Consider the following 26,658-nt stretch of genomic DNA (forward strand, 5'->3'; position numbering starts at 1 on the left):
CTCTGTCTGTGCCACCCTCCAGACGGCAGCCAGCTGCAAAATGGCAAAGAAATGACGGGATCATCGTATGGCTTGACCTCGCCACATGTGTGAGTTGTCTCCAGCAATCCAACAGGTGCCTGAGGAGTGCACAGGGATCGTTGCACGCCAGCACAACTCTCACCTGGCAGCAACAGCTGTTGGCATTACAGCTCTTCCCCAGCGGCTCTGCCAAGGAAGAACAACTCTGAAAAGCTGGAGGGACTTCAGGGAGGGAAGGTGAACTGGGCCTTTGGATCCCCCGGTGCTCTGGATGTGTTCCTCTCAGTCTGCGTGTCTGTCTGGGACAATGGTGTCTGGCTACGATAAATTGAGAAGAGCGATCGTGTTGCGAAGCATGCCAGAGCTTGGCATGTGATGAGACGGAGCATCCTCCCTCTTGGCAGGTACAGCTGCAGTTCTGGGGCAGGAGTCAGAGAAGCAACCACACAGTTTGCAGGGCCTGAGAGGGGCATTTCTAATAGAAAAGGAGGGAAAAGAAGAGGGGCAGATTGGTTTTGTGCTATTTGAAATGTGAACTGCTTTGGTAGTATTTCTCTCACAGGTTCACCTCGGGTAGAAATCTGGTATCATACATCAATTACACCAAGAAGTTATTTTCAAGTGCTACGTTTGCTACATGGAATAAATTTTATTCTTAAATACTGACAGTATTTTAAAGTTATTTCCTTGCCTACACCGTTATAAAAGTTGATTGCCCATACTAAATAAGGCTCAGTCTTGCTGCTGTTTGGGTGCCACATACTGAAATGCTGCAAGAAGCAATGATCATAGCTCAGTTAGCTGAACATCTGCCTCTGAGTCAGTAATTACCAAGTGCCCCTGCATTGAATTTAGGGGTCACTGGGCTGCTGAATGCGCTGTTCTTGTATGAAATATGAAACAAAAATTCTAATCACTTGTTGGCCATTAAATAACTGATGACAGCTTTCATCAGAGACTCACAATAGCTTTGCTCCTCTAACTGTGCCAGGTAATTACATTCTCTCTACCTAAATGAACTTTCAATTACAGAGAGTACTTTTCTCCTCTAAACTGTTTAGAAATAATGTTATGCACTGTTAAATTATTGCCCTTGTCCCGCCTTGGAGGTGGCTCAATTTCAGCACAAGACAAAAGAGATCCAGGTCCGTTCAAGATGCTCCACAGAAGCTTTGGCCCAGCCTCGATTCGACTCCCGGACGCTGTGCTCCCAGGCATCGCTGTAGCCTCATCCATCCTGCACGGCCCCAGCTGCTGAAGGAAGAGGCCCCCCTGAAATCTGCTCACGACAGCTTGCGTAGGAGCACAGGCTGCTGCACCACCAGGCAGTGCTCCCGCCCAGGCGGAGGGCAGTATGGGGTAACGGCACTTGGCCCAAGCTGAACTGAAGGGTACGAATTGGGTTTTTTATGGCCTCACTTTTGCATTTCATTATTCAGCAGTTTAGTTCAGACACAAATCTGTCTACTTGCATTGTGGGAGAGAAAGGCCATTTTTCAAGAACACAGGTACATCTGAATATAAAATTATGCCCCCCTCCCCAGCAAGCATTACAGCCATTCACAGCTGAAGAGGAGTTTATCTCCCGAGCAGTGTAATCTACATCTATCTTGTGGAAATACGTTATTTAGCAAATTTCTGTATTCAGCCCGGAAAAAAAATATCTCAGATATACATTTACTAAGGAAGAACGCAGAAGAAAGAAGCAAGAAATACGGTCTCTTTATTAACATTAGTTGAACATAAAAGCACATAGAAACTTCTATGCTTGCTTACAACTGACCATTTTGCAGACAAATAAGTAATTATTTTTTAAAAATTATTGACTACTACTCCTCACTCAAAAATGCTTCAAGGCAGATATCAAACTGCTAGAGAATCTGCAATATTCTTCACTTTGCAAGCACAAATCCTTCTTACTTCTTCTGCACACCCTCAGCCATCCCTGTTCAGCAGTGCTTTCTGCCGTGCAGTTTTGCCTGCAGATTTAGAACTCCTGTCATTTTTACCTCGCATGACCTTGCCCCAGCTTAGACAGCATCCTCCAGATTTGACCCTGATGCAGATCTCACTAAAGGAAAGGGTCTGCTCAGTGTCACTAGGATAATAAGACAAATACCCTTAAAGCCTGTAGCTCTGATCCCCTGACTATCTGCTTTCAGTAATCAGATTCTGGAAAGCTGTTACTGTAAGTCAAGGCGGTACTGTTAAGAATAAGCAGCACAGTGTTGTGAGGCTAACAAACTGAACTAACAGCAGAGCAGCAGTAATAAATGCCCCCTCAAGCCATCTTTTTGAAGAGGCAAATGCTTATCAGAATGCTATTGAACTCATAGGAATGGGAGAAAAAAATATCAAAAGGCACTTTGAAGTCCTTCTTTCCTTTTGTATTTTTGACACAGTAAAAGGAGGCGAAGGGAAGATGTTCAGAGCCATTAAGAGCTGTGGGCATGAGGCTTGTTTATTACATAATTATCACGCAAAACTGCTGGATTCTTTCATGGGTATGAATTTTATCATAATACTGAAATTAACTCCTAAAGCCTACCATTTTTTCTCTTTTCATTTGAGGGGATTTGCTTTTACCAGCTGATACAAAACACTAAAATGGCTTGCTTTCTTAATTGCAACAGAAATTCCAAAGAAAAGGACACATGCAGGGATGTGAATTTAGTGTAGTCTAAACGACAACTCTTCTTTCTGCTAGAGTTCACACAATGAGGAAGCATCTACGAGACTGGAGAGGTAGGGAAAAAAAAGCTGATACTGCTCCATCCAATTTGATAAAGTGAGAGGTCAGTGAGGAGATTTTAAAACCAATGTTGCAGAGCACTGAGTGATGTACTATGAAGACTTACAGTTTGATCTAAGGTTAAACAGAGATGTCAACAAGCCAGATTTTGGCATCATTAGGAAAATAAATAGTTGGTTACCTTAACTGTAAGTCCCACCAACTTTACTATGAGATCAAGTTGTTATTTCTCCTGAGCATAATCCTTCCTACAATCCTGAACCAGCATTTCTGATATGAAAGTACAGACTTTGGTTCTTTTTTTCCCTTTCTCAACACAAACCAGCAGCACTTGGTAACTGATGGCAGTGTAAAAAAAACCAGCAAGAGAGAAGAATCAGATCCTGCATCACTGCAGAAATGTATCTGCCTATTTGCCACATGCACATACTCCATGGATTTCCATACTGCTTCTCACTGCTTTACACTAGGCATAAAATAGTTCAAAATTCCATACCATTTTCCTTGTGAAAAGGGGAAACAGGGCTCTGCTTTAAGTAGCTTCCACTTGCAAACAAAAACATTATTGCTGGCTGGAAGATGCCTAAAGTGGTGAAACTTACTCACACATAGTTACAGATGTCTACAGACCAGTCCCTCCATGTAACTTCTGATTCCAGCTTCCTTCTGAAGCTATTGCCCTTGCTCTGCCCAGTCCTGATCACCTTTCTGTCATACCTACCCTCCATGTCCTAGACACATTCTTTCCCTCCTGTTGTCAAAATTTTGCTTACACAGGCACTGTGTATCCTCCCAATGTATAAGGAAAGGAAAATCACGTATGAATATGTAAATTAAAAATATACCATAACACATTTGTGCAATGAAATGGTATGGGACATCTCTCTTCTGGCACTTCCTAACTCTTTATGACATAAATTACATATATTTTTGATGTGGGGTTTTTTGTTTTGGTTTTTTTTTTTTTAGGTAACGTCCTTAGGAAAGGGCAGTTTAGATGAGTAACACATTTCTGTAGTTCAATTCTAGGAACCAAGAAAACCTGAGAGGTTTATACCACTAAAGAAAGCTTACTCCATAACCAAAAGTCATAACTGGAAAAGACTTCAGCTTCCATTATCCTGGAATTATTCCTGTTGTAACTAGGTCAGACTAAATAAAGCAGCAGATATAAATTCTAAAGGATAGTTATGAATTTAATATGAATGAAGGCTAGATAAGGTTGCCAGCTGAGAAAAGTGTAACTGAGAACCCAAAAACTTTTTTTTCCCAGATGACAAAGTTGAGCAGTAAGCCAGCATAAAGATTTTTGCAGTACTGAAGATATGGTAACAAGGTGCCTAAAGGATCCAAGTGTGAAGAAAATGCACTTAGAATCTAATGAGATCAGGCAAGCTGAAAAAAATAATTAAGTGAAGCTGGTTTAGATAAAATAAGAATATTCACAAGCTTTTCCAAATGGCTGTCATCTGGAAGAAAAAAGTGTGGTGGGCTAGGAGGAGAACAATAAGCAGGAAGATAATAAAGTGCCTACATTCTTGGCAAACGGAATGTTTATTTTTGCTGTCAGGTACCCTTGGCCTCAAAGGACGAAGGGTTTGTTGTCGCTTTTAATCTACAGTAGGGATGGCTGTAAAATGCCTTTAGTTTCATAAAAGCTATCAGCACTGTTTCATTTTTCACACTGGACTTGGGCAGAAGTGGCATCATGCCACACAGAGGAAAAAAGAGCATCTTCTTGATTCTAATGTACAATGCATTAAAAAGCACAACAGGTTGTCCGAAAAATCCCTAAAGTAGTGTGTAAACATGAATACAGACCGGCAAAGCCTCCGCCACTGCAAGCGGTTTTCAATTGTCACAGCATTCTATTACATTTAAACCACGAAAAAGCCATGTGAGCATGGGAACAGAACTCAAAACAGCGTAAAAGCTTAAAATCACTGCATCTGGTTGTTTCTGGAAGAGAAAACCTCACAAAACAAAGCAGGGCCGAGGCAACAGGGCTGCGCCCTGAAACCATCTGGCTTTGCAACGGCAGTGGCCTCCCGAACTCCAGCCTTACGGCCTGCTTCCCAAGCGGCCGTAGTTTATTCAAGAGACTCAAGACAGAAATAACTCAGGAAAAAAAAAAAAGGGGGGGGGGGGGGAGGGGAGGAAATAAAAGGTGCAGAAACACACACGGCTGTCGGCACGCTGGGGCTGTGTGGCTGCCACAGCAGACTGGCGCAGCAGGGGGATCCGGGCCCGCGTCCCCCCCGCAGCCTGCGGGCCTGTCTGCAGGGCAGAGCAACGGCCCGCCCGGGCAGCGAGCCTGGGTCAGGGAGAGCCCTCCCCGTCCCCGCGGGCTCACGGAGCTGGCACACCACGCGTTGTTTAGCTTGGAGCTAAAAGCCTGTCGATAGGCAACACGGCTGTGAGGATGAGAAGAGAAACGCCCCGGTGGGCAAGGGAGGGCATCTCCCGTTACCGGCGGCTGAAGCAGCGCCAACGCCACAGGGCAAGCGGCAACCCGCCGCCGGCAGCGTTCACACCGGCCCGAGCCCGGGGGCTCAGCCCCGTCCCCGCGGCGGCCTCCCGCCTCTCCCAGCCGCGGGCAGGCGGCCGCCGCGGGGGGCTTCCCGCCGGGCCGAGCCCCCGGGCCGAGGCGGGAGGCTCGCCCGAGGGGAGGCGGCCCAGCACGCCTCGCCTCAGACAAGGCCGCCGCGGAGCAGCAGGGCCCAGCGCCTCACGCCCCGCACCCCCGGGCACCTGCGGCCCGGCCCCTCGCCGCCCAGGGCTCGCTCCCTGCGCCAGCCCCGCCCCGCCCGCCGGGCCTCTCCCCCCCGCTCCGGCCCGTAGGCGGGGCGGGCTCCGGGCGGCGCCTCCCGCAGCGGGGCCGGGGCGGCTCTTTCCGTCGCTCGCCACCGCCGCAGCATGAGCGGGCCGGGGCTGCTGGGGCCCGGTGGCGGCGCGGGGCTGCCGCCGCTGCCCAAGAGCCTGAGCGGGCTGCTGAACTCCTCCTCCTCCGGTGGCGGCGGCCAGGGCGGGCGCTGGCGGGACCTGGAGCGGCTCTACGCGCAGAAGTCCCGCATCCAGGACGAACTGAGCGGCGGCGGCCGGGGCTCGCCGCGGCCGCCCAAGCCTCCCAACCTGGACGCGGCGCTGGCCCTGCTCCGCAAGGAGATGGTGAGCGGGGGCGGGCCGGGCCGGGCCTCGGCGGGGGCGGCAGACGTGGCGAGCGGCGGCGGGGGGCGCTGCGGCCTCCCCGGGGCCGGCCCGCCGGAGCGGGCGGGCCCGGGCCCGGGCGGTGCAGCCCCGCGTACCCCGGCGGCGTGCGGGTGCCGTGCGGGGCGCCGGTGGCGGCGGCGGGGGGAGCCGGGCCCCCGGCTGCGGTGGTGGGGCTGCCCCGCTGCGGGTGAGCGCCGCTTGCCGAGCGCCGGTTCGGTGGCGTCCATTTGACCCTGACACCCATTTTAAAAGGCTGTCGTTAGAAGAGCATCGGCACTGATTCACTCCGCTGGGGTGAAGCGCAGCGAGACGTGGCTCTTCAGGGCTTTGTTTTGGTTCTGCAGCGCGGCGTTATGAGTGAAATTCCTCCGGGCGACCTGGCGCACCTTCTGATTTGGGTGTTGGTGCTTTGCCGGTGCCAGCTGCCCTTGTAATGACGAGTAATAACCTATGCATCGTGCGCTTAGTGTTCTGCAACATATAAAGCGTGGTATTGCTGAAACGCGCCTGGTTTAAGGCCGCTTTTCCCCTGGTAAAAAGCTGTTTGAGCACAAGCAGCTCTGTTGAAAGACCTTTTTGTGGATTTAGGGCGGTGTAGTGTGCTGGAAACTTACTCTGCCACCAGTGTTTCAACAAGTAGTTCAAATACAGTTTGAGATATTATTAAAACCGTGTATGAGGATTGCACTGGAGCACGGGAAGCACGAGTGGCGATCCGCCGACGGGGCATTTTCTTACGGTGCCCTAAGGGGAGACAAGGATATAATCTTAGTCGTTGTAATCCTTCCCCAAAAAAGCAAAGATAACTCGTTATAAAACTCTAATCTGTTTTTCCTGATGGAAAATCAAATGAGATACATGTTAAAGTCATTTGGCAACTAGACTTCCCCTTTGATATTATGTTATCCTTGATAATAATTTGATAAAGCACTTCTGATGAAAAATACCTCTGAAGACATCAAAGACTTTCAAGCAACAGCCTCCTTTGTTCCAGGTGTACTTTTTTTGTGGCCTGTACAACAAATTAGAGACTCTCGCATACTAATAGGCTGCCTTTCATCAAGTAGCTAATAGCATTTTATTATTTATATTGAACACTCTTGCAGCAGTCAGAGGTGGCATTTCTATTGAGTAATGAACTTGTTTGACATCTTCGGTAGTGAATGAGGAAGAATTGCGTAGCAGCATCTTTCCCTGCATGATCAAGCAACGTGCTATGTCTGCAAGTTTTTAAAGATGAGAAAGTGATGGATGTAGATACTTTGGAGGTGGAGGGAGGAAAGGAGAGGTCACTTCAGAACTGCGATCCTGAGGAACAGAATCGATTGTACACGACTGCATATTACAGGTTGTCTCGTAGGTGCTATGATAAAACTGAGTCAAGTGCAGATTACTGGGATTAAAAACCGTATGCTTGTGCAAGCAGGCTTGGACGTTTCTTCAGGCTTTTGCTGCATTGGGGGATCATACTTGAAAGTTGTGAAGAGCTAGAGGCTGCATTTTTCTCAGTGGACTTATTGTTCTTGTTTAAACACTAGTGGCAGCTACACAGAAATAAGAAGTGTAACTATTTGGTGTTAAGGCCTGCTAAGTTAATTCTGCTCAGCAGTTTCTGTCTTGAAGATTGTGCTTAGTGTAGAACTGATCTTCACAGAAAGAGCTGAAGTGCTTTATGAAGCCGAAATGGGAGAGCTGCTTGTGAAAATGCTCCTACTTTCCTCAGGGAACAAAGAACCAGTGGTCTGTCTCCACGTTGAGTTTTCTGGCTCAACTTGCCCCTAATCGCTCTTTGAACAGTTCTTTACTGCAGTCCTGTCCTTCAAACGTTTAGCTCTGATGCAGGTCTGCTTGGTGGGTCTTATGTTTGCACATCATTAAGTCCAGCTTCACAGCATCCTTTCTTACCTGCGATGAGCAGTTTGTTTAGGTGTGGGGCAAGCCGAACTTCATTGCCTGCCACCTCCAAAGGTTGATGTTCACACTCCGTTCTTGAGCAGGTAAACAGTCATTAGCTTAACAAGTCTGGAGAAAATACTTTATCCGGGCTAGATGGAGGGGGTGTGTCTGTGTGGTGCAGATACCTCCTTTTATTTTCCCTCCTGCAGTCTTGATTGTTTTGTTGGGGTTTTTTTGTACAAATTTTTGCAGAAGATTTGCACAAGTGCTGGTTTCCTCTTACAGAATAGAGAGCAAGGAAGAGTAGCATATACTTCCTGCAGAGTGCATGCTTGAACAACAAGGGGAAGGAAAGTTTTGTTCCATTACAGAGGAAGATGGAGATGGGTAAAAAAAGCAGCATAGATATGAGGTGGTGGAAGGGCTCATCTGTAACCTCCTGGCAGCTAGTGCAGCCTTCCATGTCTTGTTCCATGTCTTGTCCTAAAGTTGTGTTCGGTCAGTAAAGGACATCATGACCTCGCCAAGTAATTCTGTTGGTCCTGAAAGACCTGAGCTGGAATCGCATTGTGGTGTATGATACTTTTTTTCCCCCCTCCTCCTCCAGCCTTCAGAAAAAGGAGGTGGTAGGATAGTTCAGCAAGTCCAAAGGAAGATCTTCATACTAGCTTCTTGTGGTTTTGTGTGCTGAGTGTATCTGTCCTTAGAATTTACACATGTAAGGTGAGATTTTTGAGGTGAGAGTTCTCATTCTGGGTAAAAGGCTGCTCACACTATTACTTGTTTTGGGTTCTTCAGGGTTTTTTTTTTCCTCTGAATCTGAGTTGTAGCAAAAACTTTGAAACTGAGGCTCACAAGGAACAGCCTGTCAGCTTAACACTTACTTGAAAACTTAGGCAGAAATGGCTGCTTCTTGAAGATGTTAATTTAGGTAGTGGTTTTAATTTACTGCAAGGCAAAACCTAGATTTAATTTCATCTGACTTGGATAGGTGAAGTATCAGATGAACTCTCCATTTTGTTGCCAGAGAGGGGAACTGCTGTGAGTTAAATGACTAGCTTTGTTTTGCTTTGCAGTGCAATGTACTGTACCTTACCTAAAGATGCAGGCCACAAGGTAACCTTTTTGTTATCTGGAACTAATATTTTAGAAGTTTACTAATATTTTAGAAGTTTACTTCATTATAAATCAAGCCTATGCTTGAGTAGCATGGGAAAAATACATTGTAGCCTGCAAGAAGCCTTCCTTATCTCTGTTCTGCTTCAGTTTTGCTGCCTTCAGGTAGCATGCTGTGTTGGGCTAGGCATACCTAGCGCTGTCAGATGCCTATGGATGTTGATAGAGAAAAGAAAATAATAATAGAAGATACTTAGCCAGGAAGTGGAAAACCAGCCAGAGCTCCATGTGTAACTTCTAATCCAATAAAAACAGAGAGCTTATGATACTGTATGAGAAAGCTGTATGAAAGACACAGAATTTACTGGAAAAGTATGTCTCTCGTATGCTGAGGAATATAGAGTTTATGAATTGATCTGTAATGCTTCGGATAGGAGTGAACTGCTTACTGGAAGTTAAGCAAGACAGAATCTTGAAGGATGCTTTGCTCACATTCTGTTGTATTGCTTCACATTGCTCCTTGTTCTTGTTTATCCTGTGAGGAGTCTTGTCACCTTAGAAAATGAATTATACTTCCGTATTTCATAACTGTTCAAGGTGGAAAGAAGCTTGATCCTCTTGTTAAGCAATGAAAGATATAGAGCATTGTACTGCCAGTAAAAACACAGTTGTAATACTCTTTGTTTAAATTCTTCCCCCCTCAGGTTGGCCTTCGGCAGCTAGATATGTCATTGCTGTGTCAGCTGTATTCCCTGTATGAATCCATTCAAGAATACAAAGGTGCCTGCCAAGCTGACACTAATGCAGACTGCACGTATGCTCTGGAAAACGGTTTTTTTGATGAAGAGGAGGAATACTTCTAGAAGCAGGAAGATTCGCTTCCAGGCTGACTGAGGTTCTTTTGTCTTTTTCTCCCTGTAACACACCTCAGCAAGAACAACTGGAATCTGTATGGATCCCTCTTCCTGAGGAGGAACACACAGCTACCCCAAGTTGTGTTAAATTCGCTTATTTTAACAGGCTGTCAGTACAAGTTACTCATGCAAATACCACTTGAGGAAAGTGCTGTACTCTAACTTTTGAAGAGTCCTCAGACATGCTTGACAAGAGTTTTCAATTTAATTTGCAAGGTGGGTGTTTTCAACTTACAAACGTTGGTAGCTTATAACTGGAATTTCAATTGTAGAAGACAGCAGTGACTTCCTGAGCTGTAATAACGTGGTAAGGGGGGAGGGAAGCCTCTGCTGTGGTGTAAATAGCTATAGGTGATATTTTTTTTTTGTCAACGGTATTGATAAATGCATTTTGAACAGGCATCTGGATGCACGCACATTCTCAGCTCTACTAAGCTAGTTCTGCTCTTACCAGCTGCATCCAGTTTTGTACTGGGTGGATTGTTTACACAGTTCAAATTTTTTTTTTTTTTCTCCTTAAGCTAATTTTTACTTTTCCTTATTCCTAGCTTACAAGCTGTACATGTGATAGTGAATGTTATCAGCAGGTTTTTTTCTGTTGATCTAGTTCACTTTTTTGGTACTGCCACTTGGCATTAACTTTTATACTATTGTCTGGATTTCTCGCATCAACATGGCTCTTTGACCTGCTAAACTCTGTTCTGAAATGGTTTGCTTAGCTTTTGCTGTACTGCACAGTAAAAGCACAGATTCAAACATAGTCTCTCTGCCACTATGTGGCTTGGAATAACATGAACTGTTGTGCAAGTGTTCTTGATCATATTGAAGAATAAGGAAACCTCTCATATGACACAGTGGGACAAATGGCAATATTTTATACTGGGCGAACTTTGTTTCTGTAAGGTAGAATACAGCTCTTTTTAAAAATGCAAAATAAGTATTTTGAGCACATACTTTGCATATGTTAAAACTTTTTATACTAGTTCTTTGAAGTATAACTTATTTTTGTTTTCAGAACTTACTAAAGCACTTGCTTAAGTTTTTGTTATTTGATAGTGTGTACATGTAACACTTAATCAGCTTGGAAAATGAGAGTTGCCAACTATCTGAGTCTTCACACTTCCCTATTTTAAGTAAAATCAGTTCCCAACGCAAGTTTTATTTCTTAACTTCAATTCTAAAGATTGCTGTAAAGCATAGTGCCTGAATCTTGACACAAACTAAAAATCAAGGGCTTAAATCTCAAAGGGGTTTTGCATGGTTCATGTCTGGCATGCATACAGTTTACAGAAAGAATTAGAGATCATGTTCTGGGGTAGCTACTCTTGTAATTTTTAGCAAAGGTTAGGATGTTGCAGTGATAAAAGCCAAGAGGCTTCCAGGGTGGAGTTTTTGTGCATTCCCTCTAAAACCGGCTTATTTTAGTGGAATTTAAAGGCCACAAGAGTAAAGACTGTGCTGTAATTGTGTATGTGTGTACGTTTGTGGTCTAGTCTGTGGCAATGGTTGGATTTTTTTTTCATGTTAGTCCTGGTCTGATTACTTCACTCGCCCAAAACTAAAATGAATGGTAAGGCGAACGGAGGTAATCCAAGTGGCTACATCAATACTTAAAAAGTTGTGTACATATGTGTGTATATACGTATATGTACACATGTACGTACACAGAACTTATGCTTTGACTTAAGAATGTATCGGCTTTGAATATAATTTGCTGTGCTTTTGGTATTTAGATGAGACTTTTTCTAGTCTGTCAAAGTACTGCTATTTTCTTGCTCTTTCCCAAAAAATAAAAAGCATGATGTTTAGCATAACTTTTTAATGTTGTGTGTATTTTAATTTACCATTTCAGTGAGTCCAAACCCTTCCCCCCTTCTCAACCTCCCGCTTAAAAACCTAGGACTAGTCATCATCCCTGGATGGAAGCAATCAATTTTTAAATTACAGTGGAAAAGGTTCTACCTGCCTGTGTTTTGAATGGGAATTTCCTTCTTTTTCTTAATCCGATGTTACTTTTTTTTTAATTCAACAGAGAAAATCCTGTTACTACTAGAATTAAATACTCTGTTTTACAAATCCTTACACAGTGCCATTCAGTAATAGTCCCACTGGTGAGAATGAACTTGAGCAAAATTCACAGTACTTTCTCTTAATGAAACTTAAAAAGCAAAATTATTTATGTTTCTAATTTTAAAGCAGCATGCTTGTGAGTAGGGTAACGTGGCATGTTTGGCTGGTATTTGCTGTACCAAGAGAAGCATAAAAGTCTCAAGGCATCACTCCATGACATCATCGGCACCAGAAAAAAAGGATGGATTATTAGGACTTGCTAAATTTTCAACACCTTGTCCCTTTTAATAACACCTTCTTGCATGGGAGAGAAGTCCATATTCCTAAGGTAAATTCAAACACTGTGAAGGCTGGCTAGCTAGACAAAGGTTTTAAAAGCAGTCAATTTGTTACTAAGTCAGTAAGCAGTTGTTCAGAGGCAGATTTCTGTGTCTGGCCTTTCAGTTGTGAGCTGTATCTCTTTACCACATTGTAATAGCATGAAGTAGGGAAATTGCTTTGAAAAAGAGGTGCTTGGTGGAGCTTAAATACTGAGTAATTGTTACATGCAGCTTCAAGTCAGAGTTTGATTGCGTGCATGAGGGAACAAGCTGTGCTACTACAAAAGCTTGCTACCCTTGGTCCAAACCACATACTAACATACTTCTCCCATTTTTACACTGTAACCCCAATTTGATTTACACATAACCTTTTAAGGATAACTTTTAAGGTTATAGCAAAGGAAGCTCAAAAGTTCCTTACCCAGTGAATATCACATAAATCTTGCAGTCTCATGCAGCACAGCTAGCTTAGCCAGTACTGAGCAGGTGCAGGAAAAGACAGATTTGCAAGGTAACAAGGATAGTCAGGTTCCTGCTCCTTGGAGATGGAAAACTGAGTACAGGAGTTCAGAAAGTAGTCTACCACGGGTAACTCTTCAGTGGCCTTTCTCCAAAGGACCTACAGATGTGGTAAAGCAGTTAGTAATAAGGAATTATTAGGTCTGTGCTAGCTATATTTGAAGATACCTTTTTTTTTTTTTTTTTTTTAACAAAATAGCACCCTCATTTTATTGCTATGACAACTGTGGAGTCACACAGTCATAATTACGTTACAGTCCAGTCCCTTGGAAATGTTGTTTGTCTAGAAAAAGAGATGAGTCTGGAAGAAGTGCTCTGCTCTGGGGAAAGTGGGTGTCGTTAGAAAAAAATATTAAAGAAAGAGTGGCTGATGCTCTGGCAGCTCTAACTGATGAGCATTTAGGTTCAGCTTTGGCTCCTGCTGAATTCACTATCGGTTTTAGTAGGGATGGACTTCAAAGCAGGGATCTTTTTCCTGAAATCAGAACTGCTGCTTGGTCTCTTATTATTTCCAGGATTGTGGAACAGTTGCATGGTGTCTTATACCAAGATACAAGAAGTGTTCAAATAAACACTACAGATGTTTTCAAAGGTACTGCTTTGTAATGTGTGAAAGGCAGTAAGTGATCATTTGAGTAACTTGTAAAAAACAGGTGGGGCAAAATTACGCTCTTTTTATGGGTAGCTTGGACTTGCGTGCTTGGCTGACATTGAGTTTCTAATACAAATTTTAGTGCAGCCATGTAAAATGGGAAGACTAGGAGAACGATTATGCAAAAAATACTATATTTGTAATTAGTTTAGTTCCTAATTATAGGTAACCGAATAATTTTGTGTGACCTTCTAAAATAAGTTGATTTTTTTTCTTAAATTATGCTTACATTTTCTTGTAAATAACACAGTGTGCAAAATTTTAAATGCAGTAAAGGGAGTAGCAAAGCTCCCAGTATCTTCTTAAAAAAGTTGATCTACTTAGTACCTATCTACAAACCTATGGTTTTGCCTTGTATTTAGTCCCTAAGGAAACAAAGCTTATGCAATGACTCTGTTCATGTATTTTTTTGTCAGTCTGTTTGCTATAAACCACATCTGATAGGACTGAAGTTTGAAAGTTGCCCTGCTTTTACAAACCTTATAAAAAAATAGCAGCTGGAGGAGGAGAGAGACTTATTGCGGTTTCCAGAGACAGGATTATGGTTCAAACTTGCCTTTTGATTTCTCTTTGGTCACCCAGCAGCCAGAAAGCAAAACCTGGGTGCTCGCTTGGCTGCTGGCAGCTCTGCAGCAGCTGGGGCACGTGCTGTATCTTCCAAGGTGCTGGGTGCTGGTGGGTGGGTGGTGTGCGAAGGAGGTGAGAGTCTTCAGCACATGCTTAGTGAATGAGGGTGAAAACTGGGGGTACAGCAAGGGGCCCAGGAAGACCTCAGGTGTTGACTAAATGGGATGCTGGAGGGGGTGAGTGTTGTGGTGGGGGATGTCATGGTTTCTGGAGGCTAGAACTTCACACAGTTTTAAAGGAGATGCTGAGGTCTGGGGATGCAAGTTGTTTTAGATCCCATGTTTCCTTAATTCTGTTGCTGACAGCTTGGGGGATTTTTCACGTCCATTTTTAACCTGTTGTAGAGTCTGAGTATACACTACTTGTCATGTATTTTTAATGTTACAGTCACTTGTTGCAGGTACACAGTTTTGCTTATCTGGAAAGAATGGGTTTTATTTGCCTTGCTGACAAGCTAAAGCCATTCATTTTGCTGGGGGAATTAGGTTGCTGTGAGGGCAAGGGGAGCTAAATCCCCCACTGTCCTTCAGCTGACTGCTGGGGAGGAATGTGAAATGGGAGGACTAATCGGGTGTGCGCCAAGGGGAACCATATCAACAGGTCTTTTCTTCTCCAAAGTGCAGCTTTGTGTCCTTCAGCCACTTCAAAAGAATTTACTCCTGTTGTGCTGCCTGCCTGTAGAGGATACATTACCACAGCAGTTTAAGGTTCATATTCAATTTCATAACTACATGCATTTTCTCAGAAAACAGCTCCTCAGAAGTACATTTTCCCCCTCCATTGTTATTTTTGGTTTATTTGAAGCTACTAAGTTGAACTCCAGACAATGCTGCATGACCTAAGGAAATAACTCGTTTGTTTTCTTAGCGAGCTAGTTAAAAGCTCTGTCTTACTTGCAAAGTCATCTTCTATCGATTTCAAAATTTTCTGGAAGTTTCAAAGCTCCTGAAACTACATGCTAAAGCTTCCTAACTGGCTGTTCCGATGATCCTGGCAACTCCCAACTCCACAGCTAGCTTTGCAAACATCCAGGAGACCTAGTTCCGAGACTAGCTTCTGCCATAGCTCAGAGAAGCTGGGGGATCGGTGCAGATGCAGCCTGCCCATGGTGACCAACTCTCCCGAGCTCAGGTTGTCTAGAAGAGTGGAGGTGGGCCTGCAGAATCCAGATGCGCTTCAGGGCACATGTGGTGGATTAAATTCTAGGTGAGGCTGTACTGGCGAAGTGTGCTGGACTGGTGCCTGCAGCTTGTGGGGCAATTATGCCTTGTAAGGAAGCAGTGGGATTAGCAAAGAGATGACTCGGGATGAGCAGCAGTGAGTTAGGTCATTTGTTTTTAAATGACACAGAAACTTCAGAGGGGATGAATATTCACTGCAGAAGTCTGTTTCCCTTACTACTTTGGCTCCCTTTCATCCTTTCAGTTCAGGAAAAATCATTAGATGAATGCAGAAACAACCAGCCCTGAGTAATGAAACCCACGTCTGATTTCAGAGGAATGTGCTTTTAGCAGTAGAATTTACATTTTTCAGATAAGGTTGGTATGCAGTTTAAAGAGACAAACCCATTTGCTATTGAAATACACAGGCTTGTGACTTTCAACTCTTCACTGACTTTTGCCATGGGTTTTAAATGCATTCATGCCAAGACATTATTAAGATAATGTCTTCAAGAGAATGTAATCGTTGAGAATTCTTCAATTTAAAATGAGAGGAGAAATCCCATGCAAATCGCGGATTATTAGAACTTTGAAAAAAGTGTGACTGAAGCAGACTGGTTAGAATTGTTAGTGCATAAATAGTTCAGTCCTGTGTCAAACCACTACCTTAAATTCATGTAGGCAGAAGTAGTTCAATCCTCGTCGCAGTGCTACCTACTCTTTTTCAGAAATCACAAGCATTTCTTCGATGGGTCAGAAGCATCCCAGTGATTATCTGGCTAGACACTTCAGTAAGAGTTTGAGCGCTCATTTTTGGCTCAGGATACCAGGCACTGTCACAAGCAATAAATTTGCCTGTCTGAGCCCTGCCAACTCTTGCTTAAACTCTTCCGACTTGTCAAGCAGCAGAACCTTTTAAATCATTTACAAGAAGGCAGCATAAGGCTGTTACTTATAAAAGCACCTGGACGATAGGGACAATGCATTTTGTTGTTTTCCCTCTGAACTCAACCCTTTACAGTCTCTTCAGTTTAACTCAATCTGGAATGGAACAAAGACCTGTAGCATTAATTATTTGTTTTGAAAGCCCTCACAGCCTACAATTTAGTTAGGATGGCTTAAGATATTGGAAAGTTCAAGCAGGGCATGCAGAGGTGATTTAACAAGGAGTGATGCAAAGTTTTGAACAGGTAAAGCACAAATTTAAACAGGACCACGTTTCTAACTGCTTCCATTAGTACTAAATCACATAGACTGTTCATATTATGGAATAAAATTATTTTTTGTATGTTACATTACACAAAAGGTAAACTTACTAAACTATTAAAATAGTTGTTTGGTGTAGGGGAAAGACATTTTGTCAGAATCAGCTGAAAGAAAAATAATACATCAAATCAGGGTGAAAATTAATTTGTCCTAGCACTAGAATATCAAAGTCCTGTTACCATTTGGGTTCTATCCTGTATGAACACAGCATGTCTATACGGATACTCCTTTTCCTTCTGTTTACTGTTGTAAAAATCATACACAGTCTTGTCTTGTATCTTTAAATTACTCTTGCTCTTTCTGAGTCATGTTGCCCAAATTGGAGAAGCATGTTAATTAATGTCAAATGGGTTTCTTTAGGCTTGGGCCATCCTCCGTGAGTGGCAGCTTGAAGTTTTTAGTTTTACATCTTATATAGGTTTCTTAAAACAATTACATAATCCCTAAAGTTTCATCATCTTTTTGATTCTTCTGTTCTTCTTGGTCAGCTGGAAAGTACTTTGAGTCCTCATGCATCGGCTGATCCTCATCATTCAATCCAACTGTCGACCGGGCAGATCATGCTGTTCTCTTCTTGACTCAAAATCATCAAAGTCATTATATCTTACAATAATCATTTGACAGGCTTATTTGATTTTTGCTTGCTGTTTAACATACACATTTATTTTCACCTACTGATTAATGTAGTTGAAGGCTAAATCAATCATGGAAAGAGTCATACAATGGACTTGGTTATATTGTTATTGCTGCACCTGTGTTTTCACTGCTGCTAACAATTGATCTTACTATGTTAACCTACACAATACTGCTGTTAATCTATGATTAACCTTTAACGTTCCCTCCTTTTGTTTTATTGCATCCCTACAATCTCTATCTATGATCATATATATCTATATACTTGTCATTGACAATGATTTATCAATTTAGTACAGCAAGCAGTCATACATTGTACAATCACAAATACACATACAAACCCTATAATTATTAAACAGAGGATAACCACATTTTTTTTTTAACCAGACTGATAGGTTAGGAAATCTGTATTAACCAGGCAAAAGTGTCTGAAAATCCCTATGATGTATCATCTTTTGAACCTGTTGCATTGTGGAACTGACCTCCCGTATCTTAAGAACCTCAGTTAACAATTCTCCTGATCAGTTAGTGTACATGCAGCAACTAACATTCAAGACTGTTACCTCCCCCTTGTGAAGCTAACAACATATCCAGAGCTATTCGGTTTTGAATTATTAGAGAGCTCTGTAACTTATTTCTGTAATGTTAGTAATCCATGGGCTGTAAAATTTGTTAATTTTTCAGTCTCTCCAGATATATTCAGAATTGTTTTTTCTGATTCGCTCACTCTTAAACATGGTATTAACCATCTTATAAATGAATGAAAACCTGTTGGCCTTTCAATGAGAGGATTTAAGTTCTTTCAAATCTCCCCAAAAAGGTTCTATACCAAGTCTGTTTAGAAACAGTTTTTGGATAGATTTCCAAGTCTGATGACAGTACAAATTCCTCCCAATGTTGAAGGTAGAGCTTTATATGCCAAATTACCACAAAACTAAATGTTCTGGGGCTCTCCAACTAAATTTTAATCCTGTAGATATGACTGATGTATTTTGACAAGTTGTCCAATTTCCTACAAATGTATGATTTCTGCATAAAAAGCGATCCTACTCAGGAGGGTACACAGCGTGAGATGCAATGTACTTGGGAATAATCTCCTAGTTTTGGTAAAGAGATATCCCTTACCTGCTCTTCATACTGATCTGAAAAAGAAGTATTATACCAATATTTATGCCAATTAACTGTCTTAGGAAGGGGAATACCAATTAATTGAAACCCTTGATTGACTGTTTTTGTGAGAGAAACACAGATCCAACATTCAGTCAGGTTCAGATCTCTAGTGAAGGAGCACAGGAGAGACACATGCATGTTATGATGCCAGTCATCTTGACTGCCAAATTCATTGTCAGTTAAAAATGTTCTCTTTTGCCAGTGTTTTAAGGGAGATGGCATCCTACCACGGTGTGTGGGTAAGGATACAAGATCAGCCCGGTTCCAATTATGTACTATAATCCTAAATTGATAAGAAAAATGATAGTCATATAGATAGTATCAATGACGGCACCAATTTCCAGTGTTGTAAATTCCCCACATTTGATGGTCGTAACACCACGTTCCACTTCCCCACTGGGGATTCTGTGTGTGAATGTAGTATGTAAGTACAATGTTTGAAACACCATAGGCTGGCCAGTAGGGATTGGTCTGTTTGGATCTAGACCCAGTAGAACAGGTCCAAAAATCCCATTGATCTGTAAGATCAGTTCATACCCTGACACAGAATTGCAAAGAATCACCAACTGGATGAATAAGGTTTCCTTTTCTGGCCTGTGGATGGATGCTCTGAACAAAGAATTTCCCAGAGTGGATCTGAAAACCCCCAACTTGTCCCTCAAGAAAACAAGACACATCATTATATGCAACGTGAGCTTGATTGGTACTGGCATCTTGATACCAAAAGGCAGCGCGTACAAAAAGTGATGGACAAGTAACAAAAAACACAAACAAATTGCATAACAATAGTATCAAATTAACACAATACCATGTCATTCTTCAGTATCTTTGTGAATATGGGAATAATGAATCCAATTGTCCTTCACAGCGACTTTAACAGCGTAAAAAGAGGTTAACAGTACAGTGTATGGTCCTTCCCATTTAGGCTCAAACCTGTTTTTTGCCTTAAAGTTTTTAAGATACACCTTATCTCCAGGTTGAATTTTGTGGACTTGAATTTCAGGTGTCACACCTTGATACCAGTAAGCACAATTTTGCATTTGTGCAAAGGAATTTTGTAGATACAATAAATACTGTATCACTTGTTCATCTCTTTCCAAGAGACTAGGTTTTGCAGGAACATATGTTCCAGGAACTGCAAGAACTCTTCCAAAAAGGATTTCAGCCAAGGCGAGACCAAGGGGCTTTCGGGGTGGATTTTGTACATCCCATAGGACTAAATTCAAGGCTTTGGGCCATTTCAATGCTGTTTGTCTACAAACTTTAATTATTTTCTTTTTCAGGGTTCTATTCATTCTTTCTACCTGTCCAGATGATTCAGGGTGATACGAAGTATGGAGTTGACTCTTGATTGCTAATGTGTTATAAATTTGGAATAAGATAGCAGCTGTAAAGTGGGCCCCTCTATTGGAGTCAATTACTTCTGGCACCCTATATTTAGGAACTAATTTCCTTAACAAATTTTAGGCTACTGATTTCGAATAATTTTTCCAGGTGGGGAAAGCCTCTACCCATCCGGATATTTGATCTACAGTCACTAGCATGTAAGCATATCCCATGGATTTAGGCATTTCAGCATAAACAATTTGGATTTTTTGAAAAGGAAAGGTAGCAGGAGGTCTTTTACCTGGTGGTGCAGTAATACAAAGGGAGGCATATTGTTCACACAGCTTACAGCTCTCACAGACTCTTCGGGCTGCTGTGTAGACGACTGGTGTTGCCCAGAGGCGCTGTATTCTCCGAGTGAAGTTCTCTGAACCACTGGGTGTCTTTTTATGAAACCATCGGCTAAGCGGAAAGAAATACCTCTTAGGAAGCAGTGGCTTTCTGTTTAATGTCTGTTGCGTGCCTTTTCGCTGAGCTCCGAGTAGTTCCCGTGTTGGTCTTTCTTCGATAGATTCGTACAGTTGACTTTTTTTCTGGTGTTCCAGTCCATTTTTCTTCTTGTAAAGTTAGCACCGTAGTAACAGTACTTTGTTTTGCTGCCGCTTGATCAGCCAGATGAATTCCTCTCGAGATTGCATCCGTTTTCCCCGTGTGTGCTTTTACATAAACTACGGCAATTTCCTTAGGTAATTGTATAGTCTCGAATAAGTCTTTGTTTTCCATGAGTGACAGTTTTTCCTGCAGAGGTTAAAAACCTGCGTTCTTTCCATAGAGCGCCTGTAGCATGGCACACCCCACAAGCGTATTTAGTCCATATAGATATTCACCCCCTCTTCTATAGCATATTTATTAGCGGCTTCTGTGAGGGCTACAACCTCCGCTCCCTGAGCTCCCATCAAGGCAGACAGAGGGATAGCTATTAAAACAATTACCTCTGTAGTAACAGCAAAACCAGTAAAACACCTTGCTTCTTCATAGTAAGAAGAGTCATTGGTCAAATGGTTTCTCTCTGGATTATGTAAAGGTAGATTTCTCAAATCATCTCTTGGTTTGCTGATAAAATTTACAATTTGCACACAATCGTGTTCATCAGCTTCTCCGTCTGTAGGTTGCAGTGACAAAGTTGCTGGATTTAAAGTTTTTTACCTTTCCAATTTCAAATTTTCAGCCAGTAAGAGCACTAATTCATATTGATGTGCCCTTTGCGGCGAAAGTGATTTTTCTGCATGTTGTTTTAATAAAATGTCAATCTTGTGAGGTACACAAAGAGTTAGTGCCTGTCCTAAGGCTATTGATCTGGATTGTCCCACCGTTTCTGCTGTTGTAGCTGTAGCTCTAACCCAGACAGGGGAACCTCTAACCACTGTGCTTAAGGAAGAAGAAAAGTAAGCGACTGCTCTCTCACGGGGCCCTAATCTTTGTACCAAAACTCCTTGGGCAGTATCTTTAGATTCATCACAGTATAATTTACAGGGTTTCGTATCACCCAGAAGTCCTAATGCTAGAGCATTTAACAAAGCAGCTTTTAAAGTTTTAAATGCTCGCTCTTTCGGGACCCCGACACAAGGGTTCAGCTTCCTCGTTTTGTGTAGCCTCACGTAAAGGCTTTGCAATTTTACTAAAACTGTGAATCCACAGTCTATAAAATCCCACTTGTCCCAAAATTCCCTGTGGTTGTTTTTTAGTGACAGGTCTGGGGAGTTTCTTGTATAATTTTAACTTGCTCAGGATCCACTTCCCTTTTTCCTGGGCTCAGAAGGAACCCAAAGTATTTTACTTGGATTTGACAAAATAGTAGCTCGGAAGGAGAAACGCAGTGACTTTATGCAGCTAATTGTTTACATAAATACCTCATGTCACAAATACACTCTGATTTAGTCCTACTTGTAATTCAAATCATCAATATATTGTACTAATTCAGATGCACAGGGAAATACTAAATCTCTTAAATAATTTTTCAAAATCTGGGAAAATATAGTGGGGGGACTTGTAAATCCTTGTGGTAATCGAGTCCAAGGCAATTGTTTGCCGTGCCGAGTAAATGCAAAAATCACCTGGCTCTCCTCAGCAATAGGAATACTAAAAAATGCTCCAGTCAAATCTAAAATGGTATAATATTGTCCCCAAGCAGGTATTTGAGTTAAAATCAGACTTTGATCTGGTACCACAGGATGGGAGGAAATTACATTTTCATTTACAGCATGTAAGTCTTGTGCAAATCGATACTCAAGATCTCCATCTTTATCTAATCTATGTTTACTCACAGGTAATACAGGAATATTACAAGGACTTCTACATTCTTTCAAAATCCCATTTTTCAAAAATTTTTCAATCTGTTTTCCAATACTTGCTATCGCTTCTGACACAATGGGATATTGTTTAATCAAGGGTGGAGTCCCTCCTTTTGTTTGGATCACCACTGGCTCGGCAGATTTTAATAATCCATCTTCATCTCCAGAGGTGCACTGTAACTCAGGAGGAATATCAATCAGTCCTTTGGGAATCCTTTCTTTTTTCTGGGTTTTGTTTTCTAATTTTATTAGGGAAGCTCAGCTCCCATCATTATGAATTGTATCCCTTTTTGTGTCAGTGATATACGTGTTCCAAACTCCTTTAACAGATCTCGTCCTAGCAAAGATACTGGTGTTTCAGGAGATATTACACATTTTCCCCACACTAGTTTATTTCCCAAAACCACAGGCAGAGGTGGAGAAAGGTATAATTTCCTCCCAGCAATCACACCATCTGTTACTATGGTTTCAGTAGAAATTTGGGGTATTTCAAAATCGAGTCAAGATAAAGTAGCTCCAGTATCCACAAGAAGATTAACCAAAATGCCATTTACCTTTGCTGTGATGTGGCCATCGTAAACCAAAGTTTTAATCCTTCACTGTGAATGAGGTTGTGGTAGTCTGTTAGTTGGTGGTTCTCCTGTGGGGTTGACGGGTCGGAGAGGACAGTCCCACTGTATATGTCCTGAATTGCCACAATAAAAGCACTTGGGAGTATTAGAATATGGTGAAACAAGAGGAGGGTGGCCTCTCCCTTTCTGACCTCTTCCCCTGAAACTATAGTTTTGTGTGATTGCTGTGGCTAACAGGGTATTTTCTTTCTTTCTCCTTCCTTTCCTACTTCTGTTTTATTTTTCAACCTTTCCTCCTCTTGTTTTTGTTTCTTCTCCGCGCGTCCATCATATACAAAGGATGCAATACTTAAAATCTTACTCAAACTTTCACCCTGCCATTCCAGCAAATGTTTCTTACTGGTATCAGGGGCAGATTGATCCACAAAAACACTGATGGTGAGAAGCTCTTCAAAGTTTATCTCGCGTCATTCCTCCATATTTTAATACAGTAGCTTTTAATTGGATCCAGTAATCACTGGGATGTTCATCCAATTTCTGTCTATATTCTAATACTTTAGTCCAATTTGTAACGCATTCCGCAGCCTGCCGAACTGCTTCAATTAATTGTTGAGTTGCAGTTCGATAAGCATTTATTCCACCAGTAATTGCAACATCCCAATTTGGATTTTAAATAGACCAGGGTTGTAATCCTTGAGCCTGTCCTTTTTGAGCAATTTCCTTGTCTTTTTGTAAAATTTTTTTCTCTTTCTTCAGCCTGAAATAATTCCCAGAGGAAAGTTTGGATGTCATTCCAATTAGGAAAATAATCTGTTATAATGTCAGATAACAATTGGGCGCATTTTTCTGCGTCATCTCATAGTCTTGGCATTTTTGCTTGCCAAGTTACTAAATCTCCCTGTGTCCAGGGCTCATGTCTTACCACAGCAGTGACTGAGGTTGCCCCTGCTCCTGCTTGAGGGTTTGGGATGTAATCCAACCGCACTGGCTACATTCCAACCCATCCTGGAGAAAATTCTGGCTCATCATCAGCCCTAGATGCTGATGGAGTTAGACATTCTCCATTAACAATTTGATTGTCTATATATCTCTTTCTTGATTGTGTCCAATTATACCAAATAGACCGATAATCAATATCTTGGCTTCCAGTATCCTCGAGGATATGAGCTGTAAAAGTTCCCTCGTGGGGCCATGCACCCACTGGCCCTCCTCCTCTAGTTCTAGTTAGGAATGGCCATTCCCCCAGCACAACATAATTAATCTCCGTTTCTGCAAACGCTGTGCCAGAGTAATTTTCTTCTAGTTCTCCAGAACCCCAGCCAGGGGTGTCCCCCTTTCAATGCCAGGTGTATTTCCCAGATTCTAAACCAGCTATAGCTTTTCCATCTGCAAGTTTATAAACACCAGAGCACCCGCTCAGTGAATCTGTCTGAATCAACCCGTGCCCAAGAACTCTGGACTCACCTGGTCCTTTGATTGCCAGCAGTTGAGTGTTGGTAACGGGTTTACCCTGAAGGATCACCAGCCTCAGATTGGAGTTCTCGTGTCCTAGAGTCCCATCTGGGCTGCCAAGTTCTGTTAATGAATTTCCACAAGTCGAATAGGTTTCTCTAGGCTTGTTTTAAGCACAACTCAGAGTTGGGCATCACCTCAATGAGTGGCAACTCGAAGTTTTTAATTTTACGTCTTTAAGGTTTCTTAAAACAATTACATAATCCCTAAAGTCCAATCATAAGAGTCCACCTAAAGTTTCATCATCTTTTTGATTCTTCTGTTCTTCTTGGTCAGCTGGAAAGTACTTTGAGTCCTCATGCATCGGCTGATCCTCATCATTCAATCCAACTGTCGACCGGGCAGATCATGCTGTTCTCTTCTTGACTCAAAATCATCAAAGTCATTATATCTTACAATAATCATTTGACAGGCTTATTTGATTATTACTGTTCAACATACACATTTATTTTCACCTACTGATGAACGTAGTTGAAGGCTAAATCAATCATGGAAAGAGTCATACAACGGACTTGGTTATGTTGTTACTGCTGTGCCTGTGTTTTCACTGCTGCTAACAATTGATCTTACTATTTTAACCTACACGATACTGCTGTTAATCTATGATTAACCCTTAACAAAGCATTTCCTTAAATACCTTGTATCATATAATATAACCTGTAGAAGGAAATGGAATACATAGCACCTATCCACTATATAATTTATACTTCTATTTGTGTGCATTTTTAGAAGAGGAAAGACATTTCTGAAGGAAGTTCTAGCGTATTTTGGGGACCGTCATTGCATGAAGGATTAAAATTTAATGATAAAGGAGAGAGGTAGAAATTTGCAGTAATCTCTGCGGAGAAGGCGGCATTATGGTTTATGCATTTGTTTTATCCTGTCTCACGCCCTTTTCCCTGGGATTTGCTTGAGGTCTGAGTTTTCATATGTAAATAGATTTGTCTTGTCTCCAGTGCTTTATGTGGTTACACAATAGGACTTTTTCCACTTACAATAGCCAGTCATTCAAAAAGTCCTTCTGTTTTTGTTGCAAATGTAGGACTGTTCTAGGCTTTCAATGTAACTTCTCATTGAGAATTACTCTTTTCCATGCTTTCAAATGCAGTTGTGTATGGACAGAATACATCCATCAGTATTAGAGAAGCAAAGCATATCTCACTATTACTGTAGACATTAATTAATTTGTAAGAGCATCTGCTTAAATGTGTGCTGACTATGGAAATCTACACTACAATTTCTTTTGCAAATTAGAAGGGAGTTTGTACAGATGGGTTCATTCTCCAGGAACAGATCTCAATTCACCATGCCCATTCTTTCATTCTCGGAATTAAATGTTTCATTTGTAGGCAGTGATCATATTTTTCTTACAACTTAACTGTGTGTAACCCAATGTGTAAGTCCTTACAAGAAGCCTGTAGTAGATCTGAAGAGGTCCAGGCTGCCTTATTTATTTATAAGTCTTAAAGGCTTTTTAGTCCTACAGCCAAGGAATCTGTCTGATGGATTTTCATATTGCTGGCTTAGCAAGGCTGTTGCATGGGGTAGCAGGGAGTTGGAAGTGTGCAACCTGGAGAATAAAAGTAGAGGACGCAAACTTAATAAAAGATCAAGCCACCATCTTCCCAATGGATTCCTCAAGTAAGATCTTATATTTTCACAATATAGTATTGCTTGAACAGATGCTCATAGTTGAAAAACAAGTATGACGCAGTAGGAGCTGGCAGGTCTCCTAATTTAGGAAAGGTGGCTCGGCTTTGGTCTCTCAGAGCCAGGATGTCTGCCTGCCAGCGACATCATCTGTCAGGAGTGCCCGTCCAGCCCAATGGCTGGGGGAAGGACCAGATGACCTCTGGAGTTCACTCCTAGCTGATTCTGTGAAAACAAAACTGTTCCCATGGGTGGTGGCAAGAGGCAGCTGCCAGGTTAGGACAAAGAGCTGGGCCTTCAGGAGCAGCTGCTGCAAGGAGTTCTGGGGAGCCAGTGCTTTTTGGTACGACAGCATGAAATTACAGACGGCACCTTCCACCCTGCCATTGTAGTGAGGAAGGATCCGCACGCGAGGGCTTCCTGTTTTGCCATCCTCTGTCAGGACATACTGTAGAGGATTAAAAACACCTCCTGGAACTTTCTACCAAGGCGCCTCTGCAGCTGAACTAGATTAGCATCACCATGCTGGCATTTTTTAAAAATAAAAGCAGAGTAACAATGAGGGAAGGAAGACATGATCTGTACATGTTTCTGATGCTGTTTTATCAGGGACACAACTTTTTTGTTTTGTTTTGGTTTTTTTGAGCTGACACAATCTGTCCTGTTGTACAATAGTAAAACTGTTGTGAGGATAAGGTGCCTTTCTCCCCGGTGGCCTTTTCTTTCAGTGCAGGACTTTTTTGTGGTCAGAAGTGGCACAATTTCATGTATGGATATGGCAGAAAATGCACAGGCTGTTAAGAATAGGATGGACCCTTCCTACCTATCTACACATACACATTTAGATAAACTGCACAGTTCAGTTAAGCAGGAAAGTGTTTACAGGAAAGTTCACTTAAAATGAAAGGAGTGTAAAATAAA

The 26,658-nt window shown here is 42.2% G+C and overlaps 1 protein-coding gene across 2 annotated transcripts in view; it reads left to right on the forward strand.

Annotated features, from left to right (window-relative positions):
* Positions 1 to 5,619: 5,619 nt before the first annotated feature.
* Positions 5,620 to 26,658, forward strand: part of FAM89A (family with sequence similarity 89 member A) — a 28,065-nt gene continuing 7,026 nt past the window's right edge. Inside the window, exons 1-2 of one of the 2 annotated variants that reach the window (XR_008732736.1) lie at positions 5,620 to 5,941; positions 9,700 to 10,125. Coding sequence is in view for 1 of the 2 variants with exons in the window: in XM_055713557.1 (XP_055569532.1) it covers positions 5,690 to 5,941; positions 9,700 to 9,858 (411 nt within the window). In the remaining variant the exon portion in view is untranslated. Of the gene's footprint in view, positions 5,942 to 9,699; positions 11,724 to 26,658 lie in introns of those variants that run through there. The other variant, XM_055713557.1, reaches the window with a different exon arrangement.

This window comes from Falco cherrug, chromosome 6, assembly GCF_023634085.1.
Source record: "Falco cherrug isolate bFalChe1 chromosome 6, bFalChe1.pri, whole genome shotgun sequence".
NCBI classification, from domain to species: Eukaryota; Metazoa; Chordata; class Aves; order Falconiformes; family Falconidae; genus Falco; species Falco cherrug.